Source organism: Culex quinquefasciatus, chromosome 2 (genome assembly GCF_015732765.1).
Source record: "Culex quinquefasciatus strain JHB chromosome 2, VPISU_Cqui_1.0_pri_paternal, whole genome shotgun sequence".
Classification (NCBI taxonomy): Eukaryota; Metazoa; Arthropoda; class Insecta; order Diptera; family Culicidae; genus Culex; species Culex quinquefasciatus.
Genome location: NC_051862.1, coordinates 162,752,841 through 162,774,776, shown reverse-complemented (window position 1 = coordinate 162,774,776; position 21,936 = coordinate 162,752,841). Strand labels below are relative to the sequence as shown.

The following is a 21,936-nucleotide window of genomic DNA, read 5'->3' as shown; positions in this document are numbered from 1 at the left end:
TTTAATTCAGTGTACCTACTTTAGTTGGTGTTTTCCCTTTTGTGATCAGATTTGTTTTGTTTTACCATTTTTTCTGTAGTTTATAGTGATAATTACACAGTAGTGGTTTGCAGTTCGTAATTCCTAGTATTTTGAACTAATTTCCCCCACCACAAATTCACCGTTCCCTTTGAGTATTTTTCTGTGTCTGAATCTTTCTCTGTTCTAAAGTGTTTCAAAATCGAGTTCTTGTTTCGGCTACCACAAACGAAAAAAATGAATCAAAATTGGCTCAATGACACAGCAAAACGCGCGCGGGGTGTGGATTTTCCAGGCTTTTTCTGTTTAAATTTTTCCCTTATCAGTTTTGTTTATGTTGTTTTGGTTGGTAATAGTTTATTTTTGTAAATAAAAAAAATCTCACGCAATCCCAACTTGTGTAAATCAAGGTTACATTTGTGTATAATATTGAGGTTAGGTCATTTCCCCCACCCTAAGAAAAACACCAACAAACCCCCCCTCAAAAAAAAAGTCATACAAACAGCCCCTCGAATTGGAACAGCAAGCCGCCGCCCAGCCGCCCGGATTAATTTGTGTATAATTTTGCTGCATCCTTCCAGAAGAGCCGGGCTCGCCGGTCCCACATGCATCACCCTATGCACCGGGTTCCGAGTCCTCCTCGTCGGCCACTAGCACTAATACCGTAGTTATGGTCCCGCCAAATTCAAATTCCGGTCAAAATTTGAGCAAACCCAATCAAAACCAACCGTCGTCGCCGTCACCATCGACGGCCAGTGGGGGACCCCTCGGCGGTGGCAACTCCCCCTCCCCCTTTCCCTCGTTCCCCTCGCCGACGCCCTCCTACAGCGGCAAGAGCGCGATCAAAAAGCCCAAACTGGCCCCGCCCCCCGAGGAGGAGGCCGTCACCCTGTCCTCGTACACGTCCCTGGTCCGCCAGCCGTCGTCCCCCGGGGGTGTCCTCCTTGCACCACAACCAGCACCACCCACACCACCTGCAGCACCCTCACTGGCCATTCTGCCGCCGTGCTCCAATGGCGGCCCCGGCGCGACCAACACTGAGTTCCCACCACCAGCACCACCGAGTGACCACGGTACGAGGCCGAGTTTCTGCTCCCAACTGTTTCTTTCTGTGGGTCACAGATAAATAGATGTGAACCTTTTTTAAATCTCAAAATAATGTAAGATTAGTGAAAACACAAAATATTGCACTTTTCTTCAGCATAACAACAAAAATTGTAACAAAAAACTCGTTTAAGAATGACAACTGTGCAACTTCTTTGCTGGCACTCATCTGGAATAACTCATTATTAAGTTATTTTTAAACAAATGTGATCAAAATTGAGTTTTGCTTGTTTTCATTTATTTTAACTCAATTATTAAAATAAATTAAGGAAAAAACAAATATGTTGCAAAGTTGTCCAACAGTAAAAAGTTGCACAATTGTTCTTTAAACAATAGTGCAAAAAGATTGATTGTTCTCATAATATTTTAAATTTGTCAAAAAAATGACCAACGAAATTTCATCACGTCTGTTTATCTGTGGCTCGTTCATCAAGTCATTTTTCAATACGATTCTTGTTCCTTAAATTGAGTCTCGAATGAAAGATATCTTCAATTCAGGAAAGGAATCATCTAAATTTCCGTCCATTTCCGAGTCCATTTTCCTACCACCCTACCACAAACCTTTTCAGTCTTTCTCTCTCTCTATTGGGCGTTTAAATCTTTCGTCAATCTTTTCGTACCATATTCGGCCATATTGCATCAAAATTCCGCCTAACTGCTCTCTTCGTTGTTTTTGTCGTATTTTGCTGGACAGAATCGGTGATGTTGGACAAAATTTCTGGAATAAAAACGTTTCAAAAAAACATTTTTGGCTTAAAATATCACCGATGCGTTCAAAACTGACCCAGACTGTTCGTAAAAGCATAACTGTCCTAACTGAATCGCCAAATGAATTGCTAATAAATACAGATTTTTAGGTAGATCATTTTCATGTAATACAAATAGCGAGAACCTAATAACCTGGATAACCTACCAAAGCCAATTCCTTATTAAATATTTTTTAAAGAAAATAAAACAAGTTCAAATATTCCAATTTTCACAAAATAACGTATTTAAAAAATACTCAAATTTCTATAATGTGTATTTTGCTGATTATCAATGCCAAATTTTAACATGATTCAACAACAATAAAACTTGCTCTGTTTGACATTAATTTTGCAAATATCAAGACTTGAGCATTTTAGGGAAATAACGGAAATTTATTGAAATTTTTAGAATCGTCATCATAAAAAATAAAAAAAATGTAGAAATTCGTTCTAATAACTTTAAAGTATTATTGTAATTAATCTTTTTGTTTTTCATTAAGTACCACTGTTTTTTGTTGATTCAAAACCAAATATTTCTGGAAATATCAAAGTGTCATGCAGAAATAGTTAAAAAAATACACAAAAATGGAATTTAAAAAAAAAACAGATTCTTCAAGCAAACGGATATTCATCGTTACGACAGTTATGCGATTATGGACAGAGGAGTGAAATAATAAGTGTTGCCAAATTCAGCAATAAATACCGATTTTTTTATATATATTCTTGTTTACATTAAATAAAATACAATAAAAAAAGTGCAAGTTTAGAAAAATTGTAATGTATAATAATTTTATCTGTAACTGTTGATAATGTTATTTTTTTGTTTTTCTGTGAAAAGAGCATAACTGTTTAAAAATGAAGTATATAAAATTCAAACCTACAAAAGAACGTAGGTCGAACAAAATCTTCAAGATCATTGTTTGAACAAGTCATGTTCATAAAGAGAAACCAACTTATGATTTCACTCCATCCTGGTCGAATCGTTACGCAAAACAGCTTCAAAATTGTAAAAACAAATATACTGTATTGTTTTCTAAAGCATCCAGCCAAAATATCCTTTCAGTTTGTAAACTTTCCTTATGCTTTCCGTCTATTTGTCCCGCTGTTCATGAAAAATCTGTTCATTTCAGCAAACACAAAAAAAAACAAAAAATCCCTCGCCAAAGCAAGAGCTCATTGCCCTAAATAAGATGAAATTGCATGTTGATGTTTTTCTCGTGAGGCATGGTGTGAGCGATAAAAGAACAATTTTTGTATGTATGTGTGTAGTTGGAAGTGTAGATGCATGTTGGCGTGGTTAATAATACAATAACGTTTCAGAAAGATAACAATTCTGCGCTGATTTTTTACAATAGTGTGTAGAAACTGTACAAACCAATTATATCAGAGCAAACACTCGTTAAATCACAATTACAACTCACCGTCACCGTCAAAACACTGAATTTCATAATCACTGCACAAACAATCATATCAAATCATGTCATACTAATACTGCAAAAATGAGTTTTCATTGTACTTATCCAAAACCGTCATCGTAAAATGCTATTTCACATCCGCTTAGCTAAAATAGAGAAAAACTTTTTTGTTAAATATCTGAAAAAAAAAACTTTAAAGAGTTTCTCTGTCACTGAAGCCGGCTTATGACGTGCTGCAAAGAATGCCAATGAGGTGATCCTCTTGGCGAAATTCAATTAATACTGCGCTTCGTTTTTTTTCGTCTGTTTCTTAGCGTTTTCTATAAACTGTAACTCAAAAACATGATCCTGGGATGGGAGTCCGAGGCAGAGCCTGCTGGGGGAAGGTCATGTTGTTATTTTTTCACTTCCAGCAGTGACCGTTCCTTAATGGTTAGGGGAAATTGGGAAGAAATTAATCAACTGATTGCATCTCTCTTATTAAAAAAAAATAACATTTTCTAAATAAAATTTAATTTTTTTTATTTCATCTTTGAAAAAAAACTTATGATATATGTTAAAAACTAAATTCAGTTAATAAAACAAATTAATTTTGTAATAACAAATTCGAAATGAAGTTAAAATAATGTTTTTTAAATTCAAATGTTTTAAAATGAAGTTTAAAATGATTATTACTATATATCTTTAACTTTTTATCAATGCAATCACTCCAAAAATGCATGTTTATTTTGAATTCAATCATGTAACATCTGGTTTCGGAGCAATGAAATTAAAAAAAAAGTTAGGATTCTTTTTTAAATATCAATCATACGGTTATTCAGAATTGAAAAAAAAATGTTTTCAATGCAAATCAAATTTCGAATTGCTTAAATGCACAATTTTTAAGGTTTAGGATTTTTTCTAGGTTTTTTTAAATCGTGTTTTTTTGCATTTCAAAAATATTGTGTGCAGGCATAAATATTTATAGGGGAATATTCAAAATATTTCGCAGAAAATATTTCCGAAAAGCTGCGAAAATTTCCTGGAATTTTCCTTTTAAGTCCTGGTTGATCAACTAAGATCAACTGCTAGTTACTAAGATACAGTCTTTAATATTTTTTAAAATTGGAAATATGTTTTTTCTCAGTGTCTCCTAATAAGTCCTAATATTTCAACAGACGATTTATAGGCAACTATCGATTCGAATTTCAAAGCTTAAGACGTTGTTGTGGACAGGTGACACTGGGGAAAACTCACTTTTCACAATTTTTCGTTTCTAAAAAGATGTCTCAGCAATCAGTAGTCGGATCATGTACCCTTAAAAACCCTATAAGGGACCATTCTTAAACCACGTGGGCACCTGGTTTCGTATGGAAATTTTCCATAAGGAGGGAGGAGGGTAAGGCACTGAAATTGCAAAAAAAAATTATCCACGTGGTTTATGGATGGTCCCTAAATAGCATTCTGGATGGAAAATTTGATTTTGATTTTGATTTTTTACTTTTATTTTTTAAATAAGTTCATATCTCTGGTACCAGGTTTTGCACCATCCTAAACTATATTGCCTTTTACTATATTCCCCTTACAACATTTTCAACCAATTGAAAAAAATACGTATTTTGGAAATTCATTTTTTAGTAATCAAAAGTAAAATGATAACTTCAGGGTTTGTTTCGTGGTCCAATTATTTTTATTTTAATGTCTTTATCATAGCCTACAATTTTACCGAGGACATCAAATCGGATCAGATTTAAAATTTCTCTTTTCCATATAAATACCGACCCCACTTGCCAAGAATATGGGACCATTTCCAAAACCTCGCTCTTCAGCAGAATATTGTTCCTTGATCCTTTTTGGGACTCTGGGCCAAATATAAGCTACATCGGTCGACATTTACCCAGTAATACTTGATGATGATGTTTGTATGGTAAAAATCGGAAAAATGTATGAAAAACACGGAACGCTACTTCTAAATGTTCCCAAAAGTGAGATTCTTATTGGAAATTTAATAATTTTAAACTTTGTAGAACCTGTAGAAGCAGTAAAACTCGATCCTGAAGAGTATTTAGTGATTTAAAAATTTATTTTTTGTATGAAAAATCTTTTTTTTTGCACAGCATTAGGCTCGGGTATCAATGGGTAAATCTCAACCAATTTCGCTCAAAATTTGCACAGATGCTTAAAATAACTTAAAAAATCGTTTTCCACTCGTGGCGAAGGGGGTTATTTTTTCTGGCCACCCCTAGTGTCCAATCACAATCCATGATTTCGGCTATAGTCCGGTGTTTCTATGAGAGAACTGTTTTTGCAAACTTAATCATTCGTTAAAAAAAATAGTTATAAGCCTTGAGGGAAAATTTATCGAAGATCTGGCAACCCTATCTCAGGTTATCATTACTTTGTTTTATTTTCAATTTATGATATTCCGAAATCGTCTTACTATTCTACTTAAACTACTATTTTTAAGGCCTATTCCCTAAATGATAAAGATTTAATAACTGACAACCCTGTCTTAAGATAAGAGTGCGAATGGTTCAACACTTGGCTGGGTAAAATTTTAAAGGGAACAATTTTCTAAGACGTTTTTTTGCTTCGTTGGATATGTTTGAAAGCCCCCTGAGTTATAAAACAGTTTATTAAAACTTTAATCTCGGGCATCCCTGTCACACAATATAGCCTCTCAAGATAAATTATCCTACCGTTCAGATGGTTTTAATTTTAATGTAAAATTACTTTAGAAATATTCAACGTAAATATTTTTTAAAATACTTTTCCTTATATTTTTTTTATTTAAAGAGCTGGCAACCCTACTCCGATTGATTAACGTTTTATGTATTTCATTTTCCCACGAACCTCGACCTCCGCTACAGAGCTAAACAGCAATTCTGCGCCGTTTGCCGTTGGCGTGGAAATATTTTATCTCCCGTTCTGTACGAGCGAATAATTAGTCGGTATTTTGCTATGAGCTATGAATCCGAAATGAAGTACTACTCGTTTTACTGGCGAGAATTGCTAATTGGTGAATATATTTCTGGTGTATTTTTTTTTCTTCGACATCATGTGCTTCTTTTTCGTGTTCTCTAATGGCCTAATAGACAGAGAACATGAGAGAGATAAAGTCGCGGACACGGTCGGCGTTTTTGGGTTCGGAATTTAAACTAGTGACACAATATGGAATGTTTTTGCATTTTGTTCAAATCTAATCGACAAAATATTTAGAATCCATTCATTCTGAGTATCACAATGGCATTGTTTTAACTGGAAACATCCAACTCAATCAGTCATTTATTTATGTAAACAGTGTGCCCATCTTTCCCCAAAATTTGCCTCTTCTGTTGCTCATCTCAATCGCATATATTCATAACCAATCCATTTGAAAACACATCGGTTTTCCCCCTCTCTCTTTCTACCAAGTAAATAGTTGAGATTGCACTCTGAAACTGCAAGGATTTTCCCCCTAAAAAGAGGTGTGCGGTTTCCAGAATCCTTACAGAACACAACCCAGACACATACGCAATTATACATATACACGATTTTTACTTTATGGAATTGGCTTTTCCCTGTTTTTTATATCTACTTTTGGCTTAGATTGATTCCTTTGCCATTCGTTTGAATTGAAAGTTTTGCTTAAAATTTTCTTCCTCTTTCCAAAAAGATTTTTTTGAATAAAAAAAAAATCCTTTGATCATCAAATATCTCTGTCTTTCTCTGTTTCTTTCTTCCTAAATCAAAATTCAAAACAACCAAACAAAACTCCCCCTAAAAAAAACCAAAACCCCCCCAAAGCCGGTGAACCCTCGTCGACGGCCCTGATGTTGCCCCCGTCGCCATCGTCCTCACTGAGCAAGTACCCTCGGTATCACCAGCCACAAACCCACCACCAGCAGCAGCAAGCCTCGTTGGCCAACGGAGGCAGCTCCGGGAGTTCCGATTCGTCGTCCTGTTGCTCGTCGACGGCCAGCATCCAGACGGCGATTACGGCCTCGATGAGGGCCGCTGCGGTGGCCGTCGTGGGGGGATGCGGGGGTGGTGCCATGCTGCCCCCACCGACGCCACTGTCCACGGGTAGTCAGGCTGCCGCCCGCGGCTCGTCCCTTTCGCTGGGGGTGTTGACGAGGAGGGGCGGTGGTAGTAACAGCAGCGGCGGCAGCTCCGGCGGTGGGAACAACTGCGGAAATCCGCTGTATCTGTCGACGATTCCGTTGAGACGGCTGAGGAACTCCTTGCGGAGGCACTCGATTTCAGGTACTTGAGGCAATGTCACTGAGGTTGAGTATGACCACGAGTGCGATGCGAGATGAGATGGGCAGAAGGTGGGCATGATTGATTCATTCGATTGATTTTGCATGGGCATCATTTAGCAAGTTCTGATTATTGAAATTAGTTTTTTGAAATTCATATAATTTTGAAATAATGATAAATTTAAAAAAAAATATGCTAACGGCGTTTCTTTTTGCAAAGACATTTTTCTGTTATTGCTTTCTATTTTGAAATTAATAGGGGAACTATACCCTTTTTCAGCCTATTTCTATTATCGGCCTATCAGCACTTTGATCATGAATTACAGCTTTCAAAAAGTGATTTTGACTGTTCCAAAGTAATAAATAGCTCAAATAAAAATGAGCAAGCAACTCTCCATTGTTGATACATCTGAAAATGTTGATTTGATAGCGGAAAACGGCAAAAGTGATGAGAATTGGTCGAACGGCTTGGAGTGGTTAAAATGGGTATTTTTCCCCTATTTGATCTTCTATTGAAGTGTTTTAACTATTAATAACAGTTTATTTTTATAAAATGAAAAAGATCTAGTCTAGGTCATTTTTAAATCCTTCAATAGTCATACTCTGCTTATTAAAACTAACTCAAAGTCTTACTTTGCTGATCAAATTTAGACAAGAACACTAAATTTGTATAGTGAAATTCTGTAACAGAATTTTTGCCTTAAAAAGGCCAACACAATGGAACCATCCACAAACCACGAGGACACTTTTTTTTGGAAATCTCAGTTTTCTACAATATGAGTATTAAATAATCGGGATTTTTTCATACATTTCGAATATAATAACATTATTTTTGAAAATACTCAAAATTTTCACAAAGCTAGGTTTTTTCGAAAAAAAAACTCAAAATATCAAGCGATCGGATTTTTTTTCCGAATTTTCACAAAACTACGTTTTTTCGAATCAATACTCAAAATTTCAAAATTTGTTGCATTCGAAATGTTTGATAAAAATCCGATCATTTGTTACCCATATTGCGAAAAAAAAACACGTAGTTTTGTTAAAAAAATTGAGTATTTTCAAAAAAAATGTACTATAACTTCCGAAACGTGTGACAAAAACCCGATCATTTGATACCCATAATGTAAAAAACTTTAAATTTGAGTTTTTTGAAAATACGTAGTTTTGTGAAATTTTCGAGTACCGTCAAAAAATACATATAACTTCCGAAATGCATGAAAAATTTCAATCTTAGGTACCCTGAAACTGAACTGAAATTTTGAGTATTTTTCCGAAAATACGTACGTTTGTATTTTTTTGCAATTCAAAAAAATGGGTTATAACTTTCAAAATGAATGCAAAAATCCCGATCGTTCAATACTCATATTTCAAAAAACTGAAATTTGGAGTACCTTTTTTCGAAAATACGTAGTTTTGTGAAGATTTTGAGTATTTTCAAAAAATGTTGTATAACACTCGAAATGTATGAAATTATTCTGATCATTTGATACCCATATTGTTAAAAAATGAAATTTGAAGTATTTTTTTCCAAAAAAACGTACTTTTGTGAACAATTTTTGTATACTCACATTTTTTTTATTACATTCGAAATGTATGAAAAATCCCATTCATTTGATACCCCTACAGAAATAACTGAAATTTTGAGTATTTTTTCGAAAATACGTAGTTTTGTAAAACAAAATAGTACCGTAATCTGGGGCGAATCGGGACTACAGTCTGAATAGGGACAGCAGTTTTAAGAGCACTTAAAGCTTTTAAATTTGAAAATGGATGTACACCTTTTGTTGGTCTGAGTCTGTTCTAATCGTGTGTTCCGATTGACCCCAGTTTACGGCTTTTAAAAAAATGTTTCGAAATTTTAAATGTATGAAAAAAAAACCGATCATTTGATACTCAACTCATATTGCAAAAACAATTATTTTGGGTTTTTTTTAAATTAAAATATTGCATTTTCAAAATACAAGGAAAATACGTATTTTTGTGAAAATTTTCATGTAATGATTATTGCAATGGATAGCTGCCATTTTTTTTTTTTTTACTGTGAACAGACACGGACCACTGCGACACTTGCGTATCTATTGTAGTATGATCTGTTCTCAGGTTTTCTGTTTTGCTGCTATACACAGCCTGCCGAACGATCGTCTTCCGTAGCGCTATTGTTTGAGCGAGACAGTTTTTGACGAATTATTCGAGCAGTTGCCCCTCTCATTCCCCAAACCAATCACTCAATGCCATGCCACACGAGCACGAGAGACCGATCCGAAGACGTGGAGATGAGCGAGATTGAGGAAATCTCGTTTATTTTTGACCCATCTAGAGATCGTTACCGATCATATAGCCCAATCTTCAGCTCGAATTTTGCCTGAGAGCATGTGACCGAGTCGAAAGTAGCATTTGAAGCTCTTCTCTGTGTATTGCTGCAGAGTTCTTCAACGCTCAGACTCAGTCGCCAACAGATCGTCCGAGAGATTGGATGTGATGGGTTTGGGGAGGCTTGGGACTTGACAAATCAATTCCCGCAGCAGCCGAAATCCCCTCTCGACCGCCACCTACCCCTTTTGCCTCGCCAGATGGGTTTCAAGCCATCGACCTTCCGCTTACAAAGCGAAACCCGTACCACTAGACCACGGGAGCTCGGCAGCTGCCATCATCCCGATTCCAAAAAACTAAAAAAAAAATGATGTTTGCATGATTTTTCATACGATTATAGCCAATGTCTCTCATATAGCCAAAATCCTATAAGCTCTGTGCATCAGTTATGCACGCCTCGGTTTTGCATCCCCCATATGCGGTGCTAAACCGAGGCTTGGCTGTACTTTCCAAAAAATACTTTTTTTCCGCCTTATGTAACAGCTCATACATTTTCACTTTTTGTCCACTAAAACATCAAAAAATATAAAACGAAGGACGTAAAGTATGTCAAAATCGAGTTTTTTGAAAAAATGGTATTTTTCCCTACTTCCCTAAAAAAAGTGTAAAAATGGTATTTTTTTTCCCTACACCTATTTGTTTCTAATAGTCCTCATCATTACCTAAAAACTTTACCAAAGACTTCTAATCTATCAAAAAATTCCTAAAGATACAGATTTTCTGATATTTGCATAGCACCTTTCTTTGGACTTAAATGGAAGAAACAAATGATGCAAATATGGCATCAAAATAATAAAAAATACAGTTTAGTCTATTTTAGAAAACGTAGAGAGTTGGTTTGAAATTGAAATATTTATAAACGCAGAAAAAAAAATTCACTTGGTTAAAAACTAAAACCCAACTTTAAAAATTTTGAAGCAAAAAATATCACAAAACGCTCAAAACATTATTAGTATCGAAAATTGACAAAATGTCAAAGGACTAATGAAAATGTTTTTTTTTTTTTTCATAAATCCGATCTATGGTCCCAACATTCAAAATTTACAAAAAATCTAATAGTTCCCTAATTAATTAAAAATACAAAAATACATGTAATATAATATTGTTTTGTCCCCTTATTTTTTACAATTTTTGTAGGGGGAGTGGGACAAATCTTCAATTGAAATTTTTCAATTGCCTTAGTTAAGTTTAAATTTCAAGACAGGAATTGATAAGGATTATAATAAGAAAGCTGAAAAGTTTGATTTTGCAGTTTGATATGAATTTGCGATAAATCTTGAAGGTTTGCAATTTGATAATGTTAATAATACCTCTTTTAATGAAAATTTAGAGTTTTTAAAAAGGTCCTAAAAACTTATGAAACACAATAGCTTAAATGACCTTTTCAAAAAAAAAACTCTGAAAATTATCTGAAATTTTAGGAAATTTAAGGTGAAATTTTTCAAAAGTATTTGAAATGTTTAATTTGTTTATAGTATTTGTCTAGCTGTGCAGTATAATTTTATTTTTATCGTTTTCTGGTTTACGCCTCTAAACAGCATTTGGAGAAATTCAGCAAAAAAGTTGTCACACCAACCACCAGCTCCAAACGGTGCTTCCCTCCCAAAGGTTGAATCCCACTGTTCACTATTTGTTGTTTCCGGTCTGTTTGGCGATTTGCTTACTTGTAGCAAATCTTTAGACATTCATTGTTTTGCTTGCAAACACAATTCGCCGCCCAAACAAGTACCACCCCGAAAAACGGAAGTTTGTTTTTTGCAGTAACTTTTGTTTTGTACACATTTTCTTTTCCCTTCAAACAAAACCACGGGAAGCAACGAGCCACAAAAAAAACCGTCGAAAATAATACTAAGTAAACCCGCTGCTTGGCGCGGGCCCGCTCGAGGTGTGGAGAATTGGTACAACAATTAATTATGCTTTTTTATAAGGCTTAATTGGATTTGCTCGGCTATTAATTGTCGCTATAAATTGCCTGCCTTTTTCGGCACGACGACCGTGGTGGCGCTGCTGGCTTGCGAAATTTTGGCCTGGTACGAACGAGTTTGCTACTCGGCGGGTAGCCGAATTTCTGGGTGGGGGGGCTGCTGAATTTTGATTTCAGGGTCGTCGATTTTGGTAGTTGAAACCTACATTGTTTGTACTGAAGCATTTATTTTTCAGTATCAGTTTTTCAAATCATATTATTAAAGGAATCAACATAAGAAGCATATTGATAAAAAAAAACACTTAAACAAGCTATATCTAATAATGAACATAAATCGTTAAAAACATTTAAAAATATACATTTTGAAAATATAGTTAAAAGCAGCTCATTACAAATTAAAATATTTCATTAAAACATTGTTGATACATGAAAAGTACAAGTTTGTACTAAGTCGTAACCATTAATACAAAGTAGCTTAACTGAACTTGAACAGCCAACCAAAGGTCACTAATATACATTAGTTTAGTTAAGTACTCTGAGTAATGTTCGGAGTTAACCAACCAACTAAAATGTGTGTATCCTCCTCTCAGTTAATTACTCAAACCCTACTTCTTCCACTATCACAGGTATCAGTTACGATGTTTATGTTGCAAATAAAAATAAACTAGATAAAAAACAACCATCACTAACAATTAGCAACAATGTTGCCTCCTTAAGTGCCCCACACTATCTGACACGACAGACAAGGGGATGAGGCACTTACCAAGATCGCTTCGTCAAAAACCGGACCCCCAAGAAGAAGAAGACCGACACTCTAATCGTATATGCAAAATTGATGTAAATTTACTCACCCCGGGTTATCTCGCCCGTTCGCCGACTCATCGCTTCTCAATCATCATCATCATCCTCTCTCTCTTTCTTCACCCATTCATGCGCTCGGCTTATCAGCTCGGTTTGATCATTGATTAATTTATTTTTTTATTTTTTGCTGTTTTGTTTTCGTCTTGCTGATCTGTCTTCCTACCCCCCCAACCCCTCCACCTCTGTCCCTAATTGTGTGGTGATAATTACACATGTGACTAACATTGACGTTTACCCCGTTTTTCACACCTGTTTAGCTACTCTCTTTTTTTTAATTTTCGTTCGTCGATTAAGTCTACCCTCACAACTATGACTGTGAGCGGGTTTTGGGCGATTATGGTGATAATTGGGTGACTTTCTATAATAATTTAAATATTTGAGTTTGAAATAAAATAGTGTTCAAGTGTATTTGGAAAAAAGTAATTTTTATTGAACAAAAGCGTTCGAAAAGATGGAAATCGTCGAAGACAATAGACTTGGACATAAACTGACAAAATTGCAGATATTTTATTCTTGTCTTTGTGTAAAGTGTAAATTAATCTTTCACCTTTGTAAATTATTCCTAATTGCATTTTCAGCATGTTGAGGTTTTTCCTTCGAAGTTTGAGAAAATATTAATCATGAAATTTCTGATCAATTTGATGTCTTCGGCAAAGTTGTAGGTATTTTTGAGGACTATTGAGAAAAAATAGGTACACGGAACAAAAAAAATGCAGATTTTTTGATCAACTTTTTTTCACTGAAACTCAATTTCCCAAAATACGTATTTTTTGATTTTCGAGATTTTTTGATATGTTTTAGGGGACAAAAATCCGCAACTTTTGAGCCATAGAAACATGGTCAAAAAATCTGCCGCCGAGTAATGAATTTTTGAAAAAATAGCTTTTTTTGGAAAAAATCGAAGTTTTATGCAAATACAAATTTGACCTTATTTTTTAATGTAATATTAAATTAGCAATTGTAAATTACTTTTTAGATTTTTTGATAAAGGGCTCCGTTTTCAAAATATAGCCACCGATAGATTGATTTTAGCGAAATATTTGAAGCTTTTCGTTTTTTTTAAATAGTGACCATGAGTGACCATCTCCAGATTTATTTTTTTTTAAGTTCTGAAAATTTTCTATCAAATTGTCTAAGAGACATTGAAGATTGGACCTCGGGTTGCTAAGATAGGACCGCTTTAAGAAAAAGAAACACGAAAATTGAAGTTTTATAAATCTCACCAAAACAACCCACCATTTTCTAATGTCGATATCTCAGCAACTAATGGTTCGATTTTCAATGTTAAAACATGAAACATTCGTTAAATTTTCCGATCTCTTCGAAAAAAATATGTTGAAAATAATTTAATCAAGACTAACATTTTAAATGGGCGTAATATGCAATGTTTGGCCCTTTTAAAATGTTAGACTTGATTTAAAAATTTTCAAAATATTTTTTTCGAAAAGATCGGAAAATTTCACGAATGTTTTATGTTTTAACATTGAAAATCGCACAAAGTTTAAGCCAAATAAAAAAATACAAATAAAAACCATTTCCGGTTTTGGTAGAGAATTGCTCTATTGCTAATTGATTATACTGATTGTGTGCAAACATTTTCTTCACAGTTCATCAATATGATCATGCTTATATATGATGGCTTATATATGAAACAAAAATCAAAATTTTCAAAACTGGACTATAATTTTCGTATGGTGATAAGAATTATATTCCCATCATCAACAAAACATTTTTTAATAAAAATAACTCAATTATAACTAAATTAAAGAAGTGGCATATCGAAAAGGTATGCCCAGAACATTTTTTTGCGGGACTGGTGAATTTTCGAATTTATGGAACAAAGTGGTTTGAAGTTTAAAATAAACCATAAAATACTTAAAATAATGTCATATAATCAAAAAAAATCACATTATTATCAATTCATTTTGTTTTAGAAATTCTTTATATATTGGTGTTAAAAAATGTGGAGCTTTTTACACCTTATTTTTAGTAAAAATATAAAAAAGAGGGAATATTACCATCAAATTTTAATCTTAGTAAACCAAAGTAAAAATAGTTAAAAAGCGGCGTATTGAAAATTTTCTGGTGAAAATTTACCTCTACCTAAAGTAATTTTACCTAAACTTATCTGCAAAACTCACAAATTGCATAGAAAAAATCCAAATTCTACCGGTGCAAGATGATTTTCTGTTTTTTTATTTGAAACTGCTTAAACTTGCATATTTGACAAATTACTCATTTTTATTTTTTTACACATTATTTTAAGTAAAATTACATGGAAATGTAGCAGATTGACGCCTTCATATTTTCTACATTTTTACTGTGTATCTTCCCGGTATATTTTTTACAGTCTATTGTTCAAATGTTTCTCAATTTTCAGCACTGGTTTTTTTCTAAAGAGATGAAGTTTTTTATTTTTTACTATTTTTTTAATTTTTAAAATTTTATCATTTTATTACAAGGTTGTACTGCCGTTCTACGCATAATTGTCCCATGTCAGTTTTGGTCGATTTTGACTTTATGACATTTTTAAGTTTAGTTTGATGTGTACTTTAAGAAAAACACATAAAATCTGGTACTTTGTTCGGAAACTCATTAAAAACAACACCAAGTCTGTTTGTCCCATCGTTAAACTTCTACGCATAATTGTCCCACCAAGTATTTTCTTACACGGAATCATTAGTTTTACTAAACATTATGTCTTGTTTACCTTTTATAAAGCAAGAGAATCACAAATAAAGGTGATAAACTGCTAACTGGGGTGATTAGGGACACATAGGGCGAATAGGAACCCACGGGACAATTATGCGTAGAAACACAGAAATCGGTCGAAAAATTTCAATCGCGTTTTTCTCAGTTGCACTTTTTTGAACATGGGACAATTATGCGTAGAACGGCAGTGTACCTCAAGCAACAAATATCCAATTCTGGAAGACAAAAAAATATAATATTTATTTCAATCTTATAGCTTTGAAAATAAAATTCTACTTTAAAAATTGTTCTATTTTCTGATTGGTTATTTGGTTTTACCTCATAAAAATTTAAATGCTATAATACAATTATGCTTCCTTTCGTTGGCTTGAGATTCGAAATTTTATTCAACATACAGAAAAGACTTTCAGGCCAAAACAAATTATGTTTTATACCTAGTTTTTTTTTCTATCCTCTCAATATTTTTTTTCCAAATTTCAGATGCGAAATGATAACTTTTAGAGCACTTAAAAACTTGAAATTTGGAAATCGATGCACTATTTTTATTGATCGGTGTCTACTCTATCCGAAAACAATCAAAAACATCCAAATATCGTGCAGTAACAAGGGTAAACAGCTTTCCCAATTCGCCCGATGTGTCCTGTTTCACCCCCAGAAGACGGTAGTGAAAAAGATGTTTCGCCGAATAATCAAGAAGATGATTTTTTTTAGTTTCTTTTTAGTGCTTCCTTCGGATTTTTTCTCTTGATGAACGTCCATAGTTTTTCTTTTGATGATGATTTTTCTATCGCTGCTTTTGGGAAAAATTAATTTCAGAATCACCGATTGGAAAAATCAAATATGAAAGTAACAATTACGGTTATGATTTCTCGAGTGTTCTATATTATTTTAACTGTACCATAACCGTAAAAAGATTGTATGTAATTCCATTGAGCACCTTACGTTAGTATATCAGTTTTGAATGTTGAGAGCTTTTAAATTCGAATTAGCGGACATTCGAATTAATGAATCCGTTCTGTATTAAATCTAGAATTACGTTTTTTTGCCATTATCAATTTCTTTATTGGATTTTGAAATGTTTAGAATAATTCCAATTAAAGGCCAAAGGCTTTTGGCGGCCATGTTTATTTTAGAAAATCATTACAATATTGCTTCAAAGTACATCAATCACAACTTTTTTAGTAGAATTCTACAAACTAACATAAAATTTTCATTTAAATTTATTATTTTCAAGAATAACAAACATTGTTAACGAATTAAATTTTGAAGATTTTTTTTGATAAAGATATACTCGTGTGTTGTTTAAATTTTTGACCAGTTTTAGAAAATATTTGAAAATTGTTAAAAAATACTATACCTTTCTTTAGTCAGAAAAGCAAGGAAAGGCCTTTTGAACTGTTACTACGGATTTAATCGTGTTATCAATAATCGTGAATCAAAAACTACTAAAATTGACTCAACTAAACGTTTTCACAACATTCGATTTACATCGTTACATCGACTTCGTACAATTTTGCGCCCTTACAAAACGACGATTTCCACCAGATTTTTTCTTTTCGTTCGTTGTTGACAAATTTGTTCCAGTTTCAGTCTTTTCTCACATTCTTTGCTTTTCTTCTCTGACTCTCTGTTCTTCGGAAAACATCTTCTCATTCTTTTACCCCACTCACACTGTTGTTTCGTTTGTACTCTTTTTCGACTAATTTTCCACCCAACTTTTTCGCGTCTCTTTTCTCCACTTGTTGCGTTTATTGTGTTTTGTGATCCGTTTGTGTGACGTTATTTTTTTCGTTTTTCTTCTTTTATCTCTTCCCTTCCCATTCTCTTATCCGCAGTTACATCCGCCGTGATATTCCATCAAAGAGCTTTATCATTACCAAGCGCTACCCCTATGCTAAGCCATTCTCCCCATAGCACCACCACCACCACAAACATCCTTCACAACCACAGCAACAGCAACAGCGTTAGTAGCAATCCTAGCTTTACCGGTGGTGGAGTTCAGCAGCCGCAACGAATACTGCTCGGTTCGACGCTCCAACCCGTGCACCACCGGACCCGGTCCCTACCGCTGACGGAGGAAACGGCAATCCGGATCACCACCGGCGGAGGTTACAATTACAACAATGGGTCGTCGTCGTCGTCGTCCTATCAGCAGCAATCAAACCGCAAACACCAGCAATCGTCCAGCCTGTCGATAGCGGCATCGGCCCGGTGCACCTGTCCGTCGATGCCGGTCATCGTCGTCGGTCATCACCATCATCACTATAATTTATGTCCCCTGCACGGTGGCACCATCGCTGGGGCAACGCCGACCTCCACGACCATCCCGTCACCACCCGGGCAGGACTATGAAAACATGAATAAATCATGCTCGTATCTGCCATCGTCGGCGTCCTCACCGACGACCTGCTACGACTCGTCCACGTTGATTGGCCAGAGCGGCACGCCGCAGTCCCGCAGCTCGATGGAGAGCATCATCGAGGACCAAAAGTATCTCCCGATGGACATGAAGAAGCCCCACCGTCGGCGGAATCCGCAACGGAACAACCCCCTGCAAATCTGCAGTTCATTTCGCGGCTGCTGCGAAGTTCGAATCTCGCCAGCAGTAAGCAGCTGGCCGCGCTAAAGGTCGCCACCAGCGTGGCCGGCGGGACGATGGAGGGTGGTACGCCGAGTCCGAGCAATGGCGAGTCGCCGCCGGCCACGTTGAGATGTCGCAGTGGAGGGGGACGGTCGGGATCGAGGAGGAGTATGTATTTGCCCGGGGGAGGCTTGTAGATCTTTGCGGGGAAACCTTGCACCATATCACCCAGCACAATCATCGCACAATCACGCTCACCCTTTGCCACCATTCATTGTATTTCTAGTGCTAAAAATGTACGCCCTAATTTTTCCAGCGCAGAATTGTTAACTTTTGTGATAATGCGTGTATGTTTAAATGTAGTTTTGCGTGTTTTTTTTTTGTCTGTTTGTGTTGACCCTTATTAGTGTTTTAATGTAATTTATGTTGTGCACCCCCTTGTATTTTTTCCCGCAGCTATACCAACGATTGCAAAAGCATTGCTTTATTGCAAACGGATACCTTCACCTATGATAATTACCTTTTAATAAAGTTGGTTAATATCGTAAAATCATCTTTGTCGTCGAAACAATAACGATAATATTTATGTTCATCATCATCGATGACGATATCAGCGATAATCAAAATTTTCTCAGACTTGAGCAACTTTTGCTAAAGTTGTTTATTTAAAAAAAAAAACAAGTTTTCAGCATTCCAAGTCAACCACAAACAATGACAGTCCAAACTCAGGAATCCGCAATCCTCGCCAAAATTTAACTTCACACGATATTCACCTTTTTTTCTTTTTTGTGAAATCTTAAGAATTTAATACAAAAACAAAAAAAATAAACATCAACATTGTAATAGAATTTTCATGTAAAAATCATCATTTTTTTCAATAACATTATTGTTTTGAAAATTAGAATTTTCTATTTGAATCACCTTAGAATATGGGTGGCAAACGACCTAAAACTTTTTTTGTTGTGGCTAAAATGCACTAACATCGATGATTCTTTTTATTTCAATAAAATATTGACTGCATACTTAAATGTTTTTGTTTTTGATTTTTTTTTTACAAATTTAGCTTCGTTAGAGCTAAATTGCAAATTAAGAAATTTTAGTATTAAAAAACATCAGTCTTGTATTTTAAAAATATCAACGCTTCGAAAATTAATACCAAGCTAAGCACTGGTTTTGACAATCATACAGATTTTTAAAGATTATATAGCATTTGTGAAATATTTAGTAGTTTATAAAGACCCAAGGATTTTTTTTTGGAAATTTTGACTACTTTTTTGTTTAAAACAATTACATATTGCGTAATTCTCCGCCAACTCACACAGCAGTTGCCCCGACCCCTCTGCGATTTGCGTGAAACTTTGTTCTAAGGGGTAACTTTTGTCCCTGATCATGAATCCGAGATCCGTTTTTTGATATCTCGTGATGGAGGAGCGGTACGACCCATTCCATTTTTGAACATGCGAAAAAAGAGGTATTTTTCAACAATTTGCAGCCTAAAACGGTGATGGGATAGAAATTTGGTGTCAAACGGACTTTTATGCAAAATTAGACGCCCGATTCGATGGCGTACTCAGAATTCCGAAAAAAACGTATTTTTCATCAAAAAAACACTTAGAATGTTTTAAAAATTCTCCCATTTTCCGTTACTCGACTGCAGAATTTTTTGGAACATGTTAATGTACTTTTCGAATCTACATTGACCCAGAAGGGTCATTTTTTTATTTATAACATTTTTTTTCATTTTAAAATTTCTTGTTTTTTTTAACTTTGCAGGGTTATTTTCTAGAGTATAACAATGTTCTTCAAAGTTGTAGAGTAGGCAATTTCAAAAATGCATAAGGGGTTTGCTCATAAACATCACGAGTTATCGCGATTTTACGAAAAACAAGTTTTGAAAATGTTGGGCGTCGTCGATCATGGACGTTCATCGTCACCCGCGACAGATACGGACGACTAAACAAAGAGAAACACAAAAACTATTTTTTTCAAAACTTTTTTTTTTTTGTAAAATCGCGATAACTCGTGATGTTTATGAGCAAACCCCTTATGTTTATATATATTTTTTTTTGTAATTGTTTGCTTTACAACTTTGTAGAACATTATTACACTCTAAAAAATATCCCTGCAAAGTTAGAAAAAACTTATAAAATGAATTTTAAAATGAAAAATGTTGTTTTAAATGAAAAAATGACCCTTCCCTTGTGTAAAGGAAAATGGGAGAATTTTGAAAACTTTTTTAGTGTTTTTTTTTTTCGATGAAAAATATGTTTTTTTAGGAATTCTGAGTACGCCATCAAATCGGGCGTCTAATTTTACAAAAAAGTCCCTTTGACACCAAATTTCTATCTCATCACCGTTTCAGGCTGCAAATTATTGGAAAACACATATTTTTTCGCATGTTCAAAAATTGAAGGAGTCATACCACCCCTCCGTCGCGAAATATCAAAAAACGGACCTCGGATTCGTGATCAGGGACAAAAGTTACCCCTTAGGACAAAGTTTCACGCAAATCGAAGAGGGGTCGGGGCAACTTCCCGATTTCGTGTGAGTTGGTAGAGAATTACCCTATTCCAAAATATTACTATTGTAGTTAAGTAAGCCAGCAGGCCAAATTTAATTAAAAAATAATAATATTATGGGCCAGACATAACTGTTTTGTTTCATAAATGTTTTTAACACTTTATTTTTGCTGAGTTAAAATCTTTTCAAATTATCAGTATTATTTTTTATAGTTAATGCCAACGAAACTAAATTTAATTGAATATATGTCGGATTAGTTTTCAAAAGGACGTAAAAGCCATTGGAAAACAAAGCCCTTTTTCAACCTACAAATCATCTACACATCCTCCAAGTGCTCTAAACTAAAAATAAATTGAATTTTGTTTCAATTTGGAGAAAAACGAAAATTAGTATCGGTGGCTCTTACGGCTTTTTGAAAACTCACCCGAGAAAATTTCTGTGCATGTGTTTATCAGAACAAATCGTTTCTGAACAATTCTGATAAGCATGCTATAAATTCCTTTTTTTGTGAGATTTTTTCAATTCATTCAATACCATAATAATAATTTTAAAAGGTTTTTGTCACTTCCCTCTATGTAGAACAGAAGTTGAAAATATCTTAGGAAATAATCTCACAAAATACTTACACAAATAAAGTTGTTGTACTATTGAAAATTTGATGGCGTGAATTTCTTTTTTAAATGTCATTTTTTTTTTAAAGTAACGTGTTTAAAATTGATAAAAAAAGACGAATATTTCACATTGCTTATGTAACTTTACTCAGTGTCTGATGTGAAACATCACAGAAAAATTGAGCAATTTCAATGTAAAGATTATTTTTGAGAAGACGCCTCTTGATTTTTGACATAAAAGTTTCAATTTATTGTCTTTTTCAAGAAAAAATATTTTTTGAGAATTATCGGAAAAAAATGATTTTTTAGATATTTTTTGCGGATTTCTTTTTCAAAATTCACTCACCGGATCGTTTCTGTAGAAAAAAAAATCTTGAGAGGTAAGATTTTGTTTAACTTGAGTTAATTTGGTAAGGCCAGGTCGCTCAAAACTCTGTACAGAATATTGAGAACCTAAAAAGCCCAAATTTTACCGATAGAATATTTTGAAATATAATTTAACCTAAGAACGACGATGAATCAAAACTTTTGACGTCAAATCCCCAGAGGCGTCATATAAAAAAATAATATTCGTTTTTGGAAGCGCCGTGATTTTGCTTCCGATCCTGGCGAAAACGTTTCGTTACAGTTGTGGCACAATCAATAACTGCAAATTACAGTCCAGACTCGATTATTCGAAGCCTCGATTATCCGAATTTCGATTATCTGAAGTTTGATTATCAGAAGGGGGTAATCGAAGTTCTGCGATTCCATTTTAGTCAAATTTAAATGGTTGATTGCCAATGAAATTTAAAAAAAAGTAAGTTTTTCAATGTTTCATCCCCGCCATTTTGGCCACCATCTTGGATTCAAAA

The 21,936-nt window shown here is 34.6% G+C and overlaps 1 protein-coding gene across 5 annotated transcripts in view; it reads left to right on the top strand.

Annotated features, from left to right (window-relative positions):
* The window catches only part of LOC6037067 (insulin receptor substrate 1), a 407,646-nt gene that overhangs the window by 365,972 nt on the left and 19,738 nt on the right, over positions 1-21,936 (top strand). For all 5 annotated transcript variants that reach the window (XM_038252358.1, XM_038252360.1, XM_038252359.1 and 2 more), the window contains 2 exons: positions 600-1,091; positions 7,049-7,507. In XM_038252358.1, coding sequence (XP_038108286.1) covers positions 600-1,091; positions 7,049-7,507 — 951 coding nt within the window. The remainder of the gene's footprint in view (positions 1-599; positions 1,092-7,048; positions 7,508-21,936) is intronic.